This window comes from Parasteatoda tepidariorum, chromosome 11, assembly GCF_982258835.1.
Source record: "Parasteatoda tepidariorum strain Cologne lab strain chromosome 11, Ptep-v5.0, whole genome shotgun sequence".
NCBI lineage: Eukaryota > Metazoa > Arthropoda > Arachnida > Araneae > Theridiidae > Parasteatoda > Parasteatoda tepidariorum.
Genome location: NC_141765.1, coordinates 8957569 through 8982235, shown reverse-complemented (window position 1 = coordinate 8982235; position 24667 = coordinate 8957569). Strand labels below are relative to the sequence as shown.

The following is a 24667-nucleotide window of genomic DNA, read 5'->3' as shown; positions in this document are numbered from 1 at the left end:
TTGACTGCTAAGTCATATCCAGTGGTGCAAGTGGCTAAACATGGCTTTGGAGCAACAAAAAAGCAATTTTGCAGCAGCGAAACGAAGATTTGGAGCATATGTAATAAAAGAATTAAAACAAGAATGTAATAACAAGAATTTTCAGTTTTGTTCATTAATAACATGTCTTTTTTTTTTTCATTTTCATGAAGGTCCCAGCATTAAAAAATTAAGTTTCTATTTGGTATCTTAAAATGCTGTTAAATATTCTGCTATCCTCGACTTTTCCTCAGATAAGAGGATCTGTCCGATTTCTATACTCAACATGTCTTTATTATTCAACCCATCTTTAATATTTTTTTCAGCTGTGGCTAAGAGATTCTGAGAAGCCTTCAATTTTTTTTGCAAATCAATTTCAGCAGCTTTCAATTTGCTTTCCTAAGTTTCAGTGTTTTCACATTCCTTTTTCTCAACCTCTAATCGAGCAGAATAATTTTTAAATGCTACATGAGCCACTTTAATCATATCTTTGTCAACTTTAAAGTTATTTAAACCCCCTATTTTGTTGATATTTGACACAACTTGTCTCAAATCATTAACACTATGCGAATTTAAACTTGCCCTAGTGTCAAGTAGCTTTTCGTTCACACTAAAACTTCTTTCAACATCGGCATTCCCATGTGGTATGCACAAAAGAGATTTAAAAAGCTTTGCTAAAAGAGGATATTTGATATTTCTCAAATTTTCTTTCTTCACAAAATAGTTTTTCCAAAACATATCAATTGGTGCATATTCATTTCAGTCAGAAGAATAACCTTCTGGTTTTCTATGTAACCTTGTCCATTCATCTAGGAACAAAGATGCCTTAATAGAAGTGTCTTCCATTCTCATTATAGGATGCAACACTTTAAGATGGAACAGCAACCTATTTTCAAGAGACAATGCTTTTAATAACTTTTTTGCACATGCCATAGACCTGGCACCTAAATACATGAATTTTTTTCTGAAGATAAGGATGTCATCACATTTGTGGTATCTAGTCCAACATCTATTAAATTTGAATTTTGCCAAATATCTGCGTTTTCTACATCGAATGATTTTAAGTGCTTTCCTGACAAACTAAGAAAAGAAGAACTCTTTAAAAAAAACGCCCTAACAATGCCTTAACTAGAGACATCATTTCATCATACAGCAAGTGAATCAATGGTGTCTCAGTTTGGAAAAGACCTAAAAATTAATTTAATATAGCCAAAATATTTCTTTAAAAAAAAAGAGCTTTTGACAAAAGCAATTTTAATAAATTCAATACAGCGTGGCTCATACTATTTCCTAAATTAATAATTACTTTATTTAATTCTGTAAAAGGTAATTCAAGACTCTAATTTAACTATTATTTAAGGTTATCGAGTGCATTTTTCTTTAAAACTTTACCAAGTACAGTATTTCACTAATGAAATGATTAAAAAAAATTTAATAATTTTTAAATGCAAATTCAATGAGTATTGAAGCTAAAAAAATTTGTCAGAAGTAAATAATTATATTGTCCCTACACTCATAATATTTCACAAATATGTGACAATTAAAAATTTTTTTATATCGATTGTTTTAAATCAAAGATCATTTAAAGATCAAAGATTTTAAATCAAGAGATGAATTAAAGTATTTTTGAATGACAAATCTGAAAAACCTAAGATTTTTTGCTGCATTTAAAATATTGAAAGCCCCTCTCTTCATGCTTGCCTCTAAATATTATTAAGTTTTTCCTTGAACAAATTAAGAGCACCGAAAATTTTGAAAGTAATAATACAATAATAAAATGCAATAAGTAAAAAACAGAAAAATATTATTTAAAAAAAAAATCAATTAAGTAAAATCAATGTTTAAATACAATATGATTTAGTGGATGGTCCTTCAGATAAAAAAATTACATTTAAGAAACTCAATTAATTTTCATCTTTATTAAATTAAATGAATAAAGGGGAGATGGAAATTTTGAGGTTATGAAGCTTTGTGATTCTTGACTGCTGAGGATCAACATGAAAATATGTACTTAGTGAATGGTTCCTCAAATTAATTCAAAGATCATGGTACTAATCTATAAATAGAACAGCGCATGAAGGCCATTAGCTTGCCATTGACGAAGTTGATAGCACTTCAATAACTATGAAATAAACAAGAGAAATAGAATTTTCTCTTGCCATTAAAATTTGGCAATGTTTAGTTGGTCCCCGAAAATTCGACAAGTTTCGGTTACATTTCAGAGAGTGGAAAATGAAGCCTGAAATTGAGAATATCTTGCAAAATAAAGCAGAGTTGCACATGAAAGTGCAAGAATCCTTCCCACTGAATCCTGAGCAACCCACATGGCAGTAGCTTGGTTGCCGCAAAATATCCTTTTTGGAGCAATTTAAGCCAACTACTTCAATTTGGAGCATGTGGGAGCAGGTTTCCACAACTGGCGTGGATCGGTGCAGCACTTGCACCACTGCATATCATTTAGTTACCCAGCTACGACAGCAAATTCATCAGCGGACTTAGCAAGTTCATCTATGCAAAGCAATAATCTAAGGAGTTATCTAAGGACTAATTTGGAAATATAAGTTGTTCCAAGTACTCCTGGGAGACTTTTATTTCCAAGGAGTCAGTACGCACCCTGCATATAGTGGACTTGTCTAAAATATGGGCAACAAAGCTAGTTAGCATAAATATATTTCTCTATGAACTATGCCTTTCACAAAATGTAAAATCTTTTATGTTACTTGAAATACGTAACAATAATTCAAAATAAGTGTTATCCAAGGAATGTCACCATGTTGTAACTTGGACTGCCGGTTCTTTTAAAAATATATTTTTCGTATACGACATACGAAATACATATAAGTATACGACAGAATTCTTTCACAAAAAATGTAAGTAAATTATTATCTTTTAAAATGTAAGTTATTCAAATTTTTCAAAAATATGTTAGACAAGAGAAAAAACCAATCAATCTCATCATTGCCTTTTTATATATGCTGTTTGCAAGTCCTTTCAAGTTAGCTCTCTTCTGTTCACTTCTTCTCAAAGCATTTGATTTAATAATAAGAAGCTCGCCTTCTCACTAGAGTCAGCAGCAGATTTCACCAGCTTTGCAATATCAGCTACTTCAAGCTGCTTTTTGTTTCTCAAGATATTGTGAATGTGACTATTTTATCATCAACACTTTTCACTACTGAACTGTTGTCATTTTGCTACATTAGAATGTTTTTAATTTTTTTACTTCCATGGACCTATTTCCAAACTAATGTGGCGTCATCAAAGACTCATCACATCAAACGTCATCTTCATTAAAATGCAATGCGGCTGGAAGAAACTGATCTTTCATGATGCAAATCAGCTTTCCCGGACTGTGCGCACCTACACTCAAGAAGGATAAAAACCAGCTCACCGTCGATCAGTATGCCACTTGGATTTCAGCTCTCACCCGGAGATGTGTGCTGGACCTAAGCCACTGAGTCCCGAAGTACTGATGTCTTTCTACTTACTTTGATGATGGATTTAATGTTTTAACACAAAATAAAATAGTTAGTGTTCAATTTAAGGGAAGAGTCAGAAGTAATAAAAAAAATCACTATCTTGAAGAAAAAAAGCACCCATCAGCAAAAAATGACATATTACACAAAAGAATTACACACTAAAGAGCTCAAAATTTTTTCTTTCATGAAAAAAAATTTTAATTTTTGAAGATAAACAGTTTACTTCTCTGATAAGTTTGCATGCTCTATAAATCAATTTTAAAATTAGTATAGTTTTGTCCTTGAAAATGTTAGGCACGGCGCGTACATTGTAATAAAAATGTCAGATTTTTAAAAACTATGTAGAGATAACCAAAAATGAATGGCAGAAAAAGCTTTGTTTTCGACGTGCGTAACTTTAAGGTGCATAGCAAGTGCACCAAAAAGTAATACATACTTTAGATTTGAAATATGCACCCAACATCAAATAACAGGGTGCATAGCCAAATTTTTCAACAAAAAATAAGCACCTTTTAAGCAGGGTTGGCAAGTTTTTGACAATTGATGGCTTAAATCATTGTGTCAAAAAAAAAAAATAAACTTTAGAAAACTGTCAAAAATCACCCAAAATTTTGGCATAAGGATAAATATGTAGTATTGAATTAACATACATGTAAAATTATAAGTGTTCCATCAATCATGTTCTTAAATATTTTAACGTAAAACTTTTTGTTTTAAAAATTACTGTCGAAAATCCAAATTTTGGTGTAGAAAAAAAATATTAAGTAATTAAAAAAAAAAAATTTGTGAAATCGCAAGTTATCCAATTCCTTAATTCGTCTAAGTATTAAGAATACAAAAACAATTATCTTATTATTCATTTATCCCAGGCCATACGTGATAATTTTTCGATTACGGCGGATTAATTCAAAAACAGATGTTTACCGAAAATTTTCCGAAATTACGAACTTATTTCGTAATGTTTGCTCTGAAAACGTTTTTTTCTCTCACTAAAATATAGTTTAATTAAAGAAGTTCTCGATTAACAAAAAACAGCATGATGTCATCTACAAATGGTGTTCCAATTTGTAACTTAAGAATAATTAAAGTTAGTACACTTTATTTTTAACTCTCTTCTCATCTATATTTTCCTTACAAATATTTTATTTTCTAATTGTCACAAAACTCGAAAATAAACTCTTTGTTCTATGCATCGATCCGATTTCAGTAGGTACTTTTAGTTGTATTTCCTTTTTTTTTATTTTTCAGCGCAGGTTAAAAATTTCAGTCCCACTTGCGAGCCAATGCATTCAATATATAAGATATAGAAATAAAAACAAAAAGAAAGAAAAAATATGCTTCTGCATTAAATAAAAGCATGGGAGTTTTAAATTGACACTGATCTGCGATTGACTGATGTGAGAACTGTCAAAAATCGACTAGAAAAAAAAAATTTATTCGAAAGAAAGAAAAAACAAAAAATAGAAAGAAAAGAAAACGATATTCTTCAAAACAAATCCCACTACTGACTTTATAAAAAATATTAAAGATAAAATGGAACATTTGCTTTTGTCTCAGAAACTAAATTCATTCGCCATTGAAATTCATAATTTATTTTATTTTTTCTTGAAAGTAAGTATTCTGTTATATCTTACATAGTCTTTCGTTTAATCAATTTCAGTAGGAAAAAAAATTCTTAGCGTTTACCTCAGCATTTTCTACATCATCTAAAAATCAAAAATAAACTTTTTCAATACTTTATTATTTCTCATTATCTATGAACTTAATTTACAAATATGTCCTTTCTTGAGTTTATGATTATAATAACTATTTACTGATAAAAAATTAATATTAATCATGAATATAAGCTTATAAAGTATCTGGCTCTCCCTTACAAACAAATAAAATAAACTGTGTTTTTAAGATCCACCTTGAAAATTTGATTTTCGGAAACTTCTGTGATCAATGATTTTTTTAAACATCTGGACCTTCGATTTCCGGATCACTGTTAGTGAAAAATCTGGATTTTTTCCAGAGCAATGAGCTCTGTTATTACAAAGTAGTTTTAAATTGATTTTTTTTATGCTTAACTGTTTTGGTTAGAAAAGATTAAAATTTTTTGTAATGATAAACAATAAGATGATTTTTTAATTATGAGGAAACTTGTTCCTTTTAGAATTTATCATAGCCTTTTTTATGAAGCTAGAACGAACCCAGCTAAAAAAAGTTTCGTAACACCTGTCTACAACTAGTGATCAAAAGAACAATTTGTTTAATTTTCCATATGTTCTGCTGTCATTCCTAACCCTTCCTCACACAGGTCATTGTGCTAGAAAGAACAAAACATTTTCTCTTCCTTCCGAATTTCCCAGTTCAAAGAGGAGAGGAAGTGTATAATTTAATTTTTACTCACACTAAACTTATGTTAGGCTGTCAATGTCATAAATATTTTGGACATCATAGAATTCTTCCGTAAGTGTCGCCCCTCCTATGACTGCAGTGACCATTAATTTTCTTTTTAGCAAATTCATTTTCTTTTTAACTATTCATTTCCTTTACTGAAAATTGAAGGTCATTGGAGAATCTACATTTCGAAGGCTGCGGTTACACATGATGCACCTGGAATAAGATGACCTAGTGTGGGAAGGGGTGCCGTTTGTATTTCCACATATTCCACTGCTGTCTTCACGTTCTTCAGTTTGTCTGCCCTACCTGTTCTACAGGTCTTCATACATTCCCTTCTCTTTCTCTTACCTTACCACTACACGCTTTTGCGTGAAAGATGTTCCTTCCTTGAAGTCGGATGATGACATAGAAAATAAACTAGATGATTTACAACCGTTTGTTTTGTTCTGACAGTGAAGAATATGATTTCAATGATTTTGAATAAATATATAATCAGAAATATTTGAGAAGTAAATAAAAAAATGGTTGATTTATTTTTATTGCGTGATCAGTTTATTTTTCATCGCATACACATTCTCAACTTACGATTTTGATTGGTTATACATGCTTCTTCTGTAAGTAAGTATCATTCTCAATTCTTCTTTTTTTTTATAATAAGGGTATTCATAAAAAAAGATTTATCAATGACTATTTTTAAGTATAGAGTTTATGTTTTAAAGATTATTATATTTTAAGTGTATTTTCACACATGTGATATCTGATAAACATCGATAATTGATCGGAAAAAACGAAAGTGCGGCTTTGGCGGCAGTGCAGCCTTTAAGATGAAAATTGAAATCTTTCGCAGTGTTTTTTGCGGTTGCAGCTTGTCCACCAGATATTAACTCTTTTCTCCCAAAGCAAGCGATTAAAAAAAAATCAGGGTTTAAAAAACTCAGGAGAAATTGGGGTTCTTCATTTAGTGCTCACAAACTTAAAGTTTTACTGTGTAAATATTCATTTATTAAAAAGTGTTGTATAAGCTTAAAAATAGAAATAAATCCAAAAAGCTATTTTAATTTTTTTTATACATTTTATATTAAGTTTAAACAATGCATTATCACTAATACATATTTGAATCTTCTTAATTGTTATGTACATAATGTTTCACAATTTTGAACTCAAGCATTATAAAATATAAATGTAATAATATAAAAGGAACAAGTTTATTAATCTTTTTGTTTTCACACACATATATTTACTATATTTATTAAACATATATATATATATTACTTACTATAAAATTATATTCAGTAGATATTTATAATCAGTAAAAACTAAAATTTCATCTTACTTTTGACTTTAATAAAAACGGAAATAAATATTTAATGGTCCTTTGTGTTTTTATAATAAGATTAGTAGAAAGTGGAATTAAGCATAATTATAAAGAGTATTCGTTACTTGTCCCATTTTTTTTTTACAACTAATTAAATCTAGGAAAATGATATCATTTTTAGATAAATAACTTTAAAAAGCTCTCGCATAAAAAAGTTTTAGCTTGTTTTTTAAAGCCAGAAAATAAAACTGTTTAAATTTGTTAATGTATCACCTAGTAAAAAAAAAAAAATTTCACTTGGCGAACCCTGCAAAAAATAGTTGCCAAAATATTAGCAATAGGTTGTCGAGCAATATGCTTTTCCCCTGATCTTAACTGAGTAAGTCCCCTGATCTCGACCTAATGTTCCAGTTTAAGCGCTTGTAGGCTTTGTACACTTGGCCGATCACGTGCTAGGAACATTAGGAGGAATTTGATTGGCTTCAGACACGCTTCGTTTTTGAAGCAAGTAGTAGTGCAGTAGCGACAAACTCAGCGATAAAAAAGTAGAAAAATCTGAAATATTAATTAAAAACCGAAGAACAGTTAAAACAGGAAATCTTACGGATAAACTGGACGAGTTGGCAGCTATGACGATGGAATTGAGCATGTAAAAAAAAAAAGATTCTAAATATTAGTGCCGTAATTTTACGCTCCAATAAGTCACGTGTAAAAGGCTGAAAAATTGACAGACCATTACCATGAAATTATAGTGAATCAAATATGTCAAAAAGCTATTACTCAAGTTTACAACTCTCAAGTCTTAATAAAATAGTATAAAAAAACAAATTTGGAACTTTGTAGTAATAATTCTAAAGCCCAAGCATATCCACAAGCATACTAAATTTTAAGCTGATCAATCGCATATTGTGACATGGAATATGCTTATGATAAATCAAGTGAACCAGTACATAGAATTAAATACATATTTAAGAAGCAGTGCATTAAGAAGCATGCTGAAGTTCTCTTGAAATAATAAACGAAAATAGAAAATCTTTAAATCTATGTTACTACAGTGCCCGCCGTTTATTAAAATCACTTTCGTGTTATGCTCTTTTGATTTTATTAAGCGGCTGATTTTATTAAGAGGCGATTCAACATTTGAAAAAAAAAATAATTTTTACGATCGATTCTAAATGCACACACTTTAAAATTTGAAATAATGACCACATTAATGCTTTATTTTAACTAATTTAATTATTTTAATAAAGTAAAACCCAACATAAGATTAAATTTACAAAAGTTTTGCAAAAAACCGATCAATGGTTGCTTGAGTTGCAGTATTTAAAATTAACTTTTCAACACCATTTGAAAGTTTATAGAAGTTCTTATAGTTTTCGATATTCCTCCTCTTTGTTTTAAAGCTTGCCGCAATACATTAAGTGTTTTTCTGACTTCCATTAAAGATGGCACTGATGAGTTCATTTCATCTTCTGAGTCTGATTCCTCCAATAGTTACGTAACGTGAAAAATTCTCGTCCATTTCATTTTCTTCATTGCTGATCATTTCTTCGAAACAGTTATGAGCCCTATCTCCATCTCCATTGAAGCTTCATGTTGACTACATTTAGGAAGCTTATCATAGTTTTGCGACACTTCGAATTTATCTTTAAGACTCATATCCTTCCTTTTCGGCATGCTGATAAAATTTAACACTAAACGAACTTAAAAATGATATGTGCTCTAACTTTAATTTACTCAAACGACTTAAATAATATGGAACATGCGCACAGACAGTTTTTGGAAATCTATTCATGTTCTCTGTTAAGATAGATAACAAAAGAAGCTTCTCTCCCTTCTATGGTTCATTTAATTAAAATTAAGATAAGAATTCGACCCCCTGTTGAGTGAGATAGGTTTCTCCAAACTTCATTCAAGTCAAGGAATTAACATTGATTTCTATGAACTCGCCGCTTACCACCCACATTTTTCCTTAACTCTTACACTATGTATATCGCAGGAAAGTGCTAACCACACCTGTTTCACAGGATTGTGAGTAACTGTTGCCTCTTCTAAAAAAATCTTTAAACTTCGAAAAAATAATATTTTATAAATAAGAACAAAAAAAAAAGCTGAAATATTGCACCTTTGATTTTAAAAAGCGGCGGCATTGATTTTATTAAAGGATGTTTTTAACATGTATTAATATTGTAACGATTCGGTTCTCGCCGATTTGATTTTATAAAGCGGCTGATTTTATTAGCGGCGGGCACTGTACAATTAAAAGTTTATACATAAAAAATTTTTCAATATGAACTTATCAAATAAATCCCATCATTAAGAGTAGCAATAGATAAAACACAATGCACATGAATTAATCAAAATATAAAATTTACCTGATCGAGAAACTAATTCAATATCATTTCCTTGAAGAATTAATTCATCTTTTTGCTGGGAAGAATTTTGACAAGTTACACCAGGTTGCATTTCCACTCTTCTTACAATTTTCTCACCCAAGAAATTTCTAATTTCAACCATTGATCCATCTTTAGACGTTGTAACATTGATTGGGAAATGAGCATATACTGATCTCATTTTGTATTGATAACCCTAAAATTGCATCAAGAAATTTCAGACTCATTTTTATCTAATATCACAAACTAATGCATTAATTTATAGGGTCAGGTGGGGGTAAAAGTTGGTATAAAATCAAGCTTCCTTTTAAAAAGGCTCTAAAACCAAACCATTAAATTTATTTCACTGAAAATTTTGATGCATTTTATATACACTGGATTCATATAAATTAAATATGAAGCATAATTTATCTATTTTGTTTGATTGTTTTCTTACTATAATACATACAAAAGAACACGTTTTGATTATTAATTTCACTAAAAAACATACGTAAATATTGATTTAGAAATAAAAATGCTCTTAAATAAATGCATCATAATCATATTTTTAAAAAAAGTAAATGCTAATGGCTATTAAAACTCAGTTTCACTTCAGGAGTAGTATATTTTGCTGAATTCTACCTAATTTCATCAAAAAGCATGAAAGCTGCAATAGGTTTTGGTTCATTTGAAATATATATGAGAAAGTTAAAATAACTATAGTGGTAAAAATATTTATTTTGATCAAATCAAATTATCTATATTTTAAAAGGAGGATTTCTTATTTAGCATATACCCTACATTACCCTTGTAATTTAATTATAATTTTAATGATCTTATCAATCAAATCAAGGCACCACTAAAGTGTGACAGCCATAAGACCCCTTAACTCATTAAATGAACTGGATCAGCAATGAATCACATGTGAGAGATAGTTCAGGTATAAGTAGGTGCTATTTTAAGACTTAGCAGTAATAGCTAAATTACACCAGCCAGCCTCAGAAATTCAAAGAGACAGAGATTTTTGGTGACCACAGCAAGGTTAGGGATTTTTCCGAAAGAAACTTATTACTTTCAAGCAGGCCCGGACTGGGATCTAAAATCGGTCCGGGCATTTTAGAGATATCGGCCCTCTACTTCAGATAAACACTGCGTACGCGACTCCTAATGTATCATTTTTAGGCATTTTTTACTTATAAATTTTCATACACGCAAGTTAATTTATTGAAGTAAGAAAGTAGATAAAAATTGCTTAATAATTCTTTATAGAATATATTTCAGTTTAAAATGCATGGTTCTTATGAGGAAACAGGTTGATAAAATCAAAAAGGTGAAAGATGAAGAGTAAATAAAAATATTTACACATACACATATTATACTACACATACATGAATAATTTATACAAACATTTTTTTAAAAATAGATTTAATGTTCTTCAAAAGTTATTAAATTAAAATTTAATTTAATGACTTTTGAAGAAGCTAACTATTTTCTGCCACTTTATCGATTATGTTGTCGCTATCTAATTTCATTAATAGATCTTTTTCTATTGCCATTACCATGAGAGCATTCAAATTATCCGAAGATAAAGCACTCCTCATTCGATTTTTAATTACTTTTAATGGGGAGAATGATATTTCCCAAGCCACCTGACTTATTGACAATGTTAGTAAAAATTTTAATGCTGGACCAATTAAATTGTAAGAATTGGTCAATAAATTGAATCTCTGTAATATCTTGTAGCAACAAATAACACAATTTTTGCACGCACTGCGTGTCTTCTTCTTCTGTTTCCAAAGTAAACTCGTTATTATCTTCATTTGAATGGTCTTGTCTGATTATTTTATAATCTTCTAAGTCTGAATTTTTCAGTTTTTCCCAATGTAAAGCTAAATTTCTTAGTTCAATCCACAAATTTTCACCTATAGCTGTTTCGTCAAATTTTAGCAAGAGTTTGCTTAACTCATTTAGTTCGCCTGATTGAAGCTTGTTAAGACACCTTTCAGGGAAATATTTCGGATCTAGATAGGAAAAATCGGCGTACAATTTTCCATTTGCGGGAAACCGGCGTTCCATTGACACTACAACTATGCTGAAAATAATGTTATGGACGTTTATCTTAAATGCAGTGGTTTCAGCATCAAAAACTGTTTCATTCGGCGCTATCTCACCCGGCATCAATTTTCTTTTCTTCACTCTTTTTTGTGGAAACTTTTGTTTGAATTTCTATTTCAGTTTCAGTTACTTCTAATTCCTTATTTGCACGAATAATAAAATCATCTGTAACTTTTTGTACACCTTCAAAATCTCTCACTATTCTTTTAGTTCTGAACACGTTTGTGATACCATTTCAAAAGCTTTTAAGATGTCTAAACCAGAGGTTTGCAAATATAGTTAATTCAAATATTCTTGAGAATATTTTGGCAGTGACTACTGTTTCATATTTGCAAAATGATTCCAAAAATAGTTTTGCCTTTCAAGGATATCAGGCTTGAAATTTGAATTTTGCTGTAAAGTTTCTAAGCTTGTAATCAATGTGACATATAACGGCTTTATAGTTGAATCTGAGTTTGAAAATAAACCAAAAATTTTATTTAATGCAGAATTTTTGGACCACCAACATGCTTCTCCAACATGCTTTTCCGTGCTCGCTACTTTGTTCCCAGATGTTCATGCGTTGGAATGATTCACGCAAAAATACTGTGACCCTATTTAGTAGGCTGAAAAACGATGCACTTTCAATTAGTGTCTCCGTGGTATCTCCTAAAACTAAATTTAAGACATGTGCATAACACCAAACATGAATTTGACCAGGGGACTCTTTGGAAAGCCATGAAGAAAATCCTTTATATTCACCTTGCATATTTGCAGCCCCGTCAGTTGAATTACCGATGCACTTTGTTATATCTATATTACAAGACTTTAAAATTGAATCCACTAAAGAAAACATTCTGTTTGGTTGAAGATTTACACTCTATAACAGCGAATCGACCACAAGGAATTCAATAGTGATATTGTTAATTCCCGCAAGTAGCCGGAAGTACCGGAATTTGAACACAACTTTGACTTTTTTAAATAGAAACCTATATCTTATTTGGCATCAATGGAGAGAGTTTTTGAAAAGAAATAACTTTTACTTCAAATATTTTTTAATATCTTTTTCTATTTTCAAGATAATAGATAAGAAAAAATACATATTAAATAGATTTTGACATATTCACTAAAAAAATTTTTTTCGTCATAATGTCTTATACCTTTATTAAAACACATTTGTGCTTTTCTTCCCATGTTTTATAAAAATTGAAGCTATTTTAATAATTTAAGTTAATTATTTTTGGTAAAAATGATAAATTGAAGTAAAAAATGATAAATTGAAGTAAATAATCAGAATTTTTTTGTATCTATTATCTTGAGATATAAAAAAAAAGAGAAGTAAGAGATATAAAAAAAAATTTCAAGTAAAAGATACTTTTTTCGAAAACCCTCTCCAGTGATGCCAAATAAGATATAGGTTTCCATTTAATATATCAAAATTGTAATTCCATTTAATATATCAAATTCCGGTACTTCCGGGAATTAACAATATCACTATTGAATTCCTTGGGGTAGATCCAGTTATTAGATTTTTCATTTCAAATCAATTATTTGCTCCATCCTCGAAAAAAATGGGTGGCACGCATGGTCTGAATCACCCTGTATATTAAAACAATATTATTACTACATATATCATATGTATGTTATTTAATATTATTATTTGCACAATATGTTTTGAAATTCATGCAATGTATAAAAAAAATTTGCGCTTCTCGCTCGGCCCAACCGGCCCTCAGGTCAGACAGGCCCACCGGGCATTTGCCCGGTCTGCCTACTTGCCAGTCCAGGCCTGCTTTTAAGACACTGGAAGAAAGTGGGAAACAGAACAAAATGGAAAAACTGTCCAAACAAAACCAAAAATGACCAAAGATACTATATGTAATTTATTTTGAATTTTCCAATCCCTTACTTCCCTACTTAAATATGTACAAGTATATCTACATCAACAATGTAATTTAGCATATGTTAAAAATGTTTGATAAAAATAACTTTTTTGGTTTGGATCTGAAACTTTATAGCATGGCTGTATACTTTCTCACAGGTTGCATTTCTTTAAGTAATGACCAAACTTTTCAGTACAAATTACTAATTGGGACAGGGTAAACTATCATGCAATATGGTTTCTTTGCATAAATAAAACCATACTATGTAACAATATTATGATTTAACTTGTGAAGATTTTATCCCACACAATAAATCAAACACACTACTGTTCACCGTCAAAGACTATCTTAGTTTCTTGTCTCTAAATATGAAGATGGGTCTAATACATGATACTGAGCGACATGAATCAGAAATCACTTTTGTGCATGAATCAACCGCAAAAAGTATATGATGTATCCTTTTTATTTTTAATGACTTCATTTTTGGAAAATTACAGTGAGACTCTTATAGCTTAGCAATTATAATGCATTATTCTGTTCTGAACAGAATTAAAGAAAGAAATAATATAATAAGTTTCATAGTTTTCTCTAACCATGAAGATGGGTACCACGGTTCATACAGAGATCAGAAGAAGAAATCCAAGGAGTCCAAAATCTTAAGGACTTATCAAAAATTTTAAAACTTTGTGTAAAAGATAGTTTTTTTTTAAATTAAAAAGCAGTTATTATAAGGAACTTGCAAAAATGTATATTTTGAATTATTTTTCTATCCCTTTTGAAATAAATTTTGACTTTGCCAAAATTCGTCAAGAAAAATAAATTTTCACCTTTACACATAAATACCTTTTCCAGTTTCGAATATTTTAATAAATCTTGTTAAAGTACAGATGTTAAGGATTGATATAAAAACCTACCAATCTTATATTTTAAAATTAGAATACATAAGAAAATCTAAGGCATTTTATATTTAAAAAAAAAAAACAGTAAATTATTAATTATGTTTGCTTATAACATGTAAACTTATTTGCTGTTATTTTACTTCTTCTAACTCTTGCAATTCAATTTTTATTCTTTTTTAAGTTTTTCTTAAACTACTTGATTTTGACAGCTAAGTCATATCCAATGGTGCAAGCGGCTAAACATGGCTTTGGGGCAACAAAAAAGCAATTTTGGAGCAGCGAAACGAAGATTTGGAGCATATTTAATAAAAAGAATTACAGGGTGGCCTCTCAAATCAGATTTCAAATTTCCCTGATTTTTTCAGGTTTTTCAGGTAAAAATCTTAAAATTTCCAGGTTCATGTTTTTTTCCTCTCTTATAAAGTGTAGGATGTGTACAGTCCGCAAAAAAAAAAAAAAAAAAAAAAAAACGAATCACCATGAATAACTTTCGTTCTAATGATCGGATTTTCACGAACTGAGTGTCAATCTTAATGATTCATGGGGGTGATCTCAAATATGCTAATTAATTATTGCTAACTAGTAATTAAATTACGAAATCAGACACAAAAACTTACTTTCTCTGAATAAACACATTTTTTTTTACATATTTGGATTCTTAACCTTCAAAATATAGGGGGTAGCCGCAATCTGGGAAATATGGTCCCCATAGTTTGGTCAGGAGAGCGATCCAAAGTTCGTACCCCTTAATGTTAATTTCACTTTTTACGTTTTTAGTCATATTTTAAAAACTAATAAAGCAATTCGAAGAAAATTTCACCCAGTCATAAAACTCATTTACCCAAAGATAATTTCATGAAAAATATAATTTTTAATAATTGTTAATTATTTTTATTATTTAATTAAATTAAGGATGAAAAATTTTTGAATTATAAGGTATGAATTTTTTTATACCATATTAATCTACATATTTTTCAATTGAAAAATCTAAAGTTTCAACTGTTTTTATTTATTAGAAGCTGAGAAAAATTAAAATTAATTATTTTTAAAAAAATAATTTGGCGACAATGAAGAAATGATTAAATGAGGCGATTAATATTAAAATGTGATAAACTTGCGAGGAACTTGACTTCGCGCGCTTAGCATAAAATGTCATTCATATTTTTTTCGCTAATAATCGTTTGCTTATCTTTTCATTTTTATTTTTTAAGCTATAAAATACGATGTTTCTTTTTCAGTCGTCTAAAATTCTATTTGCAATTTAGTAAAGAATTTTGAAAAAACATTTTATTGAATAAAATACATTTTATTCAGAGAATGTGGAGTTTTATAAAAGCATGCTTCTGATAGAATATGATTATACAACAGATTGTGCTTCTTTAATGTGATTATTTTTTAGTTTTTTTTTTTCTCAATAACTGATAAAATTTCAATAATATACATACGAATGAATAAATTTGGAATAAAATATTCATCAATTTCTCGAATATATATTTTATAAATATTAATAAAAATACGTAGTCAACATTTTTAAGCATCTCTCACAACATCGTAAATTTCTCAAAATCTTATAGGGTAAACTAACCAGTGATGGAATACTTAAGCTTAGCTTGTCTTTAAAAAAAAAAATCATAAAAATTTCAAAATTTGTAATTTTAGCTAAATGACGTATTTGTTATTAAATGCATGTCAACATATTTGATATTAAATGCAAATTATGTAAAAAAAATTTAGATAACTTACATAATATTGTTTTAAGCTTTAGGTGGCTTAAATAATAAGTAGTAAGATAACCAAGTGAAGGAACAGTTCTTAAATTGAATAAACACTAAATTTTCCAGTGAATGAACACTTAATTTTGAGAATGTTCGATGCTCGTTAGGAATCCTTAGGCCACACAAATATCTGTCGGCCTGTAGATGCCTGAATTGACGGATGTTAACACAGGCAGGCATTAGGAAAAAAAAATCTTTTAAGTTTTCGTGCCCCCATTTCAGTATCTTAAGGGCCTTACGAGCTCTGTTTAAAAAGAGAGTATCATATCAGATATATATATATATATATATATATATATATATATATATATATATATATATATATATATATATATATATATATATATATATAAGAAAACAAAAATAATCATAGTAGCAGTATTTGGTGGTAAATGTAACTTATCGTAATTGAAGAATATGCTGTGCGACATTTTATGGTGAATTTGCGAACGTAAGTTTCAGAATGTATCGAAACATGTGGATGCTATTTGCTAATCATCTTTATCCAAAGAAAACCATGTAACGTAAATATCTAGCAAAATGAAGCAGTTTTTTAAACAATGAATCATACAATATGCAACATATTATTTCAATATCTTATTCTTAAACATAAAATATTTCAATGTTCTTAAAATGTCATTAAACATTCAGCAATTCATTGAGTTATAGAAAAAAGAAATATCGTAAATTATAGAAAACCTTGTGAATGTGCATTAGAATTACTATACAATCTACATTTTATTTTTCAAGCACTTTTTTTATCTTCAAACTTTCATGCCTAGGAGACTCGATTAAAGCTGTAAAAATCATTATCCCTAAAATTTTGTATATAGCTAATTTTGTATATAGCTAAAATTTTGTATATAGCTAAAATTTTGTATAAGTTATGTTAATTTGATTTTAGTATGAAATCCTCGAATAAACATAGCAAAAATAGCATAATCTAAATAATATCAGATAAAAAGTTCATGTATTTAAATTCTAAAAACTTATAAATCGATTCAAATTTTCTTTTCAAAGGAGAATAAAATAATTGCTTTTTTTTTGCTTTTTGGACATAAAAATTGTTTATTGCCTAGAAACTTTGAGATGTCTTCTATTAACTATTAATTAAACCTCTCAGAGCAATCACAAAACATTATTTCAATTTTTTTACAGTCAGAAATTGGTTGCCTAACAACCTAGTAAAATTAAGCGTTTCTCTTTTGAATCAGTCAATGGGTTATCTTAAAATATTTATTTGCGCAGGCGACTTTTTTGGCGGTTTTCTGGACTATCGCCAAATATATAAACTTTTATTGCAACCTAATTTACGACCCATTTATTTTAAAATTTTGTCTACCCCCCCTAATTCAAGTGTCTAGATTCCAAATATGTAAGAAAAAATATATGTTTATTCAGAGAAAGTACGTTTTTGTGTCTGATTTCGTAACTTAATTAATAGTTAGCACTAATTAATTAGCATATTTGAGGTCACCCCCAGGAACGATTGACACTTAGTTCGTGAAAATCCGATCATTAGAACGAAAGTTATTCAGGGTGATATCTTTTTTTTTTTTGCGGACTGTACTACGTCTTTTAATAAATGATCTTTAGAAAAAGTACATTTTGGTTTCACTACTTAATTTTTGACCAAAAAAAATTCTGACCAATTAATTCAGATGTTTTTCTGATAGCAAAGAATCATATTTCTTGATAAAATAATGTTTTTAATTCAACGTAATTTACTATTTTTGGAGAATGTCTATTAGATTATTAAATCTAGAAGAAACTTTACTAATTTAATAAAACAGGATGAGTAGCCAAATTATTCAACAAAAAAAGCACCTTTTAAGCACTCAAATAATATTTTTAAGCAATTTTTAAAAAATATCATAACTAGGCAGGGTTGGAAGTTTTTGACAATTGACGGTTTTATCTGGTTTTAACCGTCATGTCAAAAAAAAAAAACTTCTGCCATTGACAATAGTCAAAATTTTTAAAATAACGTAAATCAAAAGGTGTTTTCATATGCTACGGACTGACGATGCCCCGAAATAGATTGGGATTGAATTAATTGTGAAAACGTTGAATAGAAAAAGGTGAAGTGTCTTTCTGCATAATTCATAGTTAAAATCAACAGGGAAAATTAAGCACTTTTTAAAAACACCCAATGAAATTAGCACCTTAAAGGGCTTTAAAAAAACGAAAATAGGCACCCTTAAGCACTTTTTTAAAATGCTCCGCACCCTGTAAAAAAAATTTTAAAGTTAACTGAGATTATCTTAATATTTTCACATATAAAATTCATATATACATACCACAGTAACACCTTTAATCATATTTTCAATATGAGAACAAACTGTTCGTACAGTGGCCAATTCTTTCCTTATTCCAAACCATTTCTGAATTACAATCTTATCTTTGCCAATAACCTGCATATCAACTTGTGCATGGCGGAAACTTTTTCTCAGCAGACCACGAGGACCTCGAACTGTTACAATTCGAGAATTTACTTTGACATCCACTGTAAAAAAAACATTCAGGTATTTTAAAATCATACATAAAATTATTTTCAGACTTTGATGCTAAATGCTTTTGAAAACATTAAAGATAATATTGTATAACATCAGATATCTATAAGATAAGACAGCAACTTTTTAAAAAAAAAATTTAAAAAAAAGCTAGACATGGAGAAATAGCATAAAACAGGGTGATTGTGACAAAAACTGAAAAACCCTGAAAATTTTATATGTAAAAACTAGATATCAATATAATATAACTAATTAAACTAGACATAATATAATTTTTTGCCCACGTAAAATGACATCAAAACTTTAAAGTGAATACTTTAAGAATCATTGCATTGGATTTTAAAATTATGAATTTAAATTGGATTTTAAAATTATGAATTTAAATTGCGATTTTTAAATCGTGTAAATACGAAAATCGATGTTTGATAATAAAATTGCGGGAATATGAACCATGCTATCAGCACAGTTTTAAACATTGAAAATAAGACAAACCAAAGGAATGAAATTGGTGGCCTAATTATCGTAATTTTTTAGAATTTTTAAAATTTAAACTTCAGATTGTAAAATTCTAAAAAAAATTTCGGCGGATTATAAGCTTATAATTTGCGGGACTTAGAACCTATGGTTTTGATTTACAGAGAATTTAAATACATAACTTTTGGGGTGCTTTTAATCGAAAAATTAGAAAAAAAATTTACTTAAATTTACTTGTGGAAGTTTACTTAAAATATATTTAAAATTTTACACATACCTATGTCGACCTGGAGAAGCAATTGAAATTTACAAATATGTCTCTTCTGAAGTTTATGATTATCGTTATAACTATTAACTGATAAAAAATTAATATTAATCTTGAATATAAGCTTATAAAGTAGGGGTGCACAACCTTTTTGAGTGAAGGGCCACATTCACAGCAGATTGACCAATGAAGGGCCGCATACCAAAGTATTTAGACAGATATATTAACAGCAATTGTAGGTAGTAATCATTATATAAACACCATTGTTCTCGGCACTAAATTCTTTTTGTCAGTCAACCTTGTAATATGTTTGCATAAAATCAAATACTTTTAAATGTTTAAAATTGGAAACTGCAAAACTGATTACTTAGGAAAAAAACAGAATCAGAATTTTTTTTCCAGATAAATTGAAATAATTAAAAACTATGGGAAAAAATTTTTTTTTATCATATTAGATAATAGAAAAGTCAATTTAAACATAAATTTTAACATTAAAAAATTTGTTCACAGAATTAAATTTAAAAATAAATTTATATTCATTTAAAGAAAATTTATGTACCGTTTCTAAATTTTCCGTAACGCTAAAAATGAATTATTTACTATATAAAAATTACGTAAGAGTAAAAAATCAAAACTGGCTGTTGACACCACTAATTAATAACTGTTAACTCTTCAAAAAATAGCCAATAGAAAAATACGCAATGGTAAATTTTCATGACTAGCTCTGTTCAGGGTTGGGTTTTTGACGTCAAAAAGTGGTTTTTGACATGACAAGGGTATAATACTGGTTTAAACCGTCAAAAACTGAAGTTTGCCAAGAAAATATATAAACTTCAAAACTACCAACAGTTGCCATTGAAATTTAATTATACTATAGGTAATCAGCAGGTTTTAAAATATTTTTTAATTAAAATTAATGTATAATAACAGTTTTAAAATCTCAGAAATTGATATTCAAATGCATGTGCAGAAAAATTTTGCACAAAATTTTTTTAAATATTTATATTTTGAAAAAAAAAATTTTTTTTTTGATACTTAAGAAAATTAAAAGTTTATTACTATGCATTTTTGACATATAAGGAACATATAACTAATACTTATAAGGAACTCACAAGTTATGTTGTATAAATACAAACTTGATACAAGTGTATGAAAAAAAATTTTAATGTTATACCGAATATCTTTATTATCCAGTATGTTAATTTGAATTTAAAAGTAGTTATATTTGGGAATAATGATAAATATAATTCATATTGTTTATTATATTTATTTATAATTATTACACTTATCATTTTAAAACAATTTTTACCTCTTAATTTTTTTCCCCCACTTGTATTAAGAATACAAATAATGCATATCTTGAAAACAAAAAGTAATTATTCAACAGCTGAATATTTAGATATTCAAAAAACTATATAGTATTCAGCAAAATGAAATTCACAAGTATTTGGATAAACTAAATTTTCAGCATAGTAAATGAATAGGCTGAATATACTGTAAATCGACACTAACTACTCTGTGTATTTAACAGAAAGCACTTAAATTTGTATTGTCTTATGTTAAAAAGATTATTAAGAAGATTTAAAAGAATATTAAAAAGATTTTTCTTTAAAAGATGTCTAATGTACAAAACTGCTAATGTTTATCTTTAAAAATGTCTAATTTTTAGTATAATCTATACTATACACTAAATTTGGTTATAAATAAATTTCTTAATAATATCACTGCAGATTTACAATAACACATGAAAATGAATACATAATATTACAAAAGATGTGAGCTTTCAAAAGTAAAAGATTTTGGTTACTATTCAAAATATAAGTGTTTCTTCAAAATTTTAAATTTATTTTTTCTAGAACATATTTAGAAACGCTATCCTTTTTAAAAAATATATAAATTTTATGTATTAATTAAATTTCACAAATGAATATAGGTTTTTGACATTTTCGACAGTGAGGGTGACGGTTTAAACCGTCAAAAACTGTCACATGTCAAAAACCTGACAACCCTGGGTGTTTAATAAAATTTTCGTTTGTTGCAACAGATTTCCCGTAAGAAAGCGTACCCCCGCTAAACTATTCCCGTAATCCTGGGGATATGTGTACCACACTTTGGGAAACACTGTAGTAGGGAATACACTTTAACTTTAAAACATTTATTTTAAATTAATTATAAGATGCTGGGGCTGAGAGAAGGAAGAGGAAAAAAAACATTAATTTCGAAAAAACTATCTTCCTTAATAATAAAAAACTATTAAAATACTTGTTTACAACTTATGACAAAAAAATTTTTAACACGACACTATTTAAAATTAATACACAAATATAATTAGCAATTAATTAAAATTTACATTACTTTACAAAGCTTATCTTGATTACATTGTCCTACAGTTAAAATTTAATAATAAACAAATCATTTCCCACCATATGATCATATATGATATAAAATGGTCTAACTTGGTAGAAAATAGTTTAAAAAATTTCTTATTGGTTATCCTGCTATTTACAAAATTTTTATCATCTTTTTCGAGTCATTAAGTGAAAATCTAATGATTTTTTTCAAAGACTGCTCTGTAATTTTGAACGGGCCAAATTCATTCTGGAAAACAGTCGTCCGACCGCAGCTGTTGTTGTGGGTAGCATTAAACTTAATCAGTTTTGGAATCTGTCCCATATGGTGTTTTTTCTTTCCTGATTTTAAAATTGTGTGAATACGAATAGCGATGTATTATTTTTAAATTGCTTGACTACGAATTGCTATGTGTGATTTTTAAATTTCGCAAATAAAAAAAACGTTATTCGTGGATTTCAAATCGCGTGAATACGAATCGAGATGTGTGGTTTTTAAATTGCTAGAAGACTCACAACGCATGATTTTTAAAACGTGTGAATATGAATAGCGGTATATGATCTTTGAATTGCGAGAAGAGTAACAGTGTACGATTTTCAAAACGCCAGAACACGAATCGCAATATGTGATTTAAAATCGGGTGAATGCGAACAACGATGTGTGACTTTTAAATTGCGAGAAGAACCTTAAGGTGTGATTTTTAAAATGTGTAAATACGAATTGCGATATGTGATTTTTAAATCATGTAACAAAAGAATGAATAGGTTGGGTGTGTGTTGTTAAACTTGCACGCGTTCATGGGACTAAACAAATATACACGTGCTTTGAATTATTTTTTTGAAAAAGAAACCGCGCTTTAATATAAATTTACACATCTCGCTTTTTTTAATCTCTTCGGAAGGCGTCGATTTGGCGAAGATGCTTAATTGCTTTTTAAGTTACAAAAAAATAATAATAATTAAAACGGAATCGAATTTCACGAGTTGTAATATTGTGTTAAAATATCAGGATATTCAAAATCACAAGTAAAAGGCAGCAATAACAGGAACGGAAAACACGGTAGAAAAACCTCATATATTTATGTTAAAATCGGCATAAACCTAATTATTTTAATGCACGATTCAAACCTCCCGTGCTGTCAAACTACAGAATTAAAAATATCAGAATTTTTTAAAATCATGAGGAAAAGCATAATAACTAATAAAAAATTAATCAAAATCCTTTTACATTTGCGATGAAATCAGTGTAAATAAAGCGAGTCAACAAGTGATGTATTTAAATGCGGGATTCGAAATATAAAGTATTGCAATTGTGTATAAAAAAGATTAGGACTTTCAAAACCTTGTAGAAATGAGTAGCAATAATTGTCAAAAAAGCAGTTGAAAAATAATTTGATTTGTGATAAAATCAGAGTAAATAAACCACGACAAAAAAATGGTTATCAAGATAAGCGATTCTTTACTCGCGATAAACTAAATTTTCAGCATAGTAAATGAATAGGCTGAATATACTTTAAATCGACACTAACTACTCTGTGTATTTAACAGAATGCACTTAAATTTATATTGTCTTATGTTAAAAAGATTATTAAAAAGATTATTATAAATTAAAAGATAGAAAGATTTTTCTTTAAAAGAAGATGTCTAATGTACAAAACTGCTAATGTTTATCTTTAAAAATGTCTAATTTTTAGTATAATCTATACTATACACTAAATTTGGTTATAAATAAATTTCTTAATAATATCACTGCAGATTTTCAAAAACACATGAAAATGAATACATAATATTACAAAAGATGTGAGTTTTCAAAAGTACAAGATTTTGGTTACTATTCAAAATATAAGTGTTTCTTCAAAATTTTAAATTTATTTTTTCTAGAACATATTTAGAAACACTATCCTTTAAAAAATATATAAATTTTATGTATTAATTAAATTTTACATATGACTATAGGTTTTTGACATTTTCGACATTTTTGACAGTGAGGTTTTTGACGTGACGGTTTAAACCATGGTTTAAACTGTCAAAAACTGTCACATGTCAAAAACCTGCTAACCCTGAATATAACACATCAGTATTTATATTCACACAATTGAAAATCAGAAAAGAAAGAGCACCAGCTAGGACAAATTCCCAGTTAATAAGTAATTTGTCCTTAGATTAATACAACACACAGCAGCTTCTGTCGGAAGACTGTTTCCAAAATGTATTTGGCTTGTTTAAGGATATTTGGACATGGGATTTTGGAAAAGTCTATAAACAAAATAATTAAATTTTCATTTAATAGCCCAAAAAAGCTATCACATAATCAATTAGATAAAACTATCACAAAATTTTAAAATTTTGCAGGATAACCATTAAGAAATTTTTTAAACCATTTTCTACTTACGCTGACCATTTTACATCATTTATGATCATATACTCGGAAATTATTTATATATCATTAAATTTTAACTGTAAAAAAATTTAATCAAGATGAGTTTTGTAAAGTAATGTAAATTTTAATTAAATGTATATTTATAGTAAATAGCGTTATAACAAAAAAATTATTGATCATAAAGAGTTGTTGTTGTTGTTAATTTACGTCGCACTAGAGCTGCACAATGGGCTATTGGCGACGGTCTGGGATACATCCCGGAGGATGATCCAAAGACATGCCATCGCAATTTTGATCCTCTGCAGAGGGGATGGCTCCCCCGCTTCGGTAGCCCGACGACCTGCGCGCGAAGTCGAGCACTTCACGGTAGAACAGTTTAACGAGGACACCCTCGGTCCCTACGCAGACTGATCCAAGTGGTCACCCACCCGCACACTGACCGTAGCCAGTGATGCTTGACTTCGGTGATC

At 28.8% G+C, this 24667-nt stretch overlaps 1 protein-coding gene across 3 annotated transcripts in view; it reads right to left on the bottom strand.

The window, feature by feature from the left end:
• The window catches only part of LOC107449384 (large ribosomal subunit protein uL6), a 30792-nt gene that overhangs the window by 837 nt on the left and 5288 nt on the right, over positions 1-24667 (bottom strand). For all 3 annotated transcript variants that reach the window (XM_087154959.1, XM_087154958.1, XM_087154957.1), the window contains exons 3-4: positions 18518-18723; positions 9570-9783 (exon numbers count right to left, since the gene is read on the bottom strand). In XM_087154959.1, coding sequence (XP_087011085.1) covers positions 9570-9783; positions 18518-18723 — 420 coding nt within the window. The remainder of the gene's footprint in view (positions 1-9569; positions 9784-18517; positions 18724-24667) is intronic.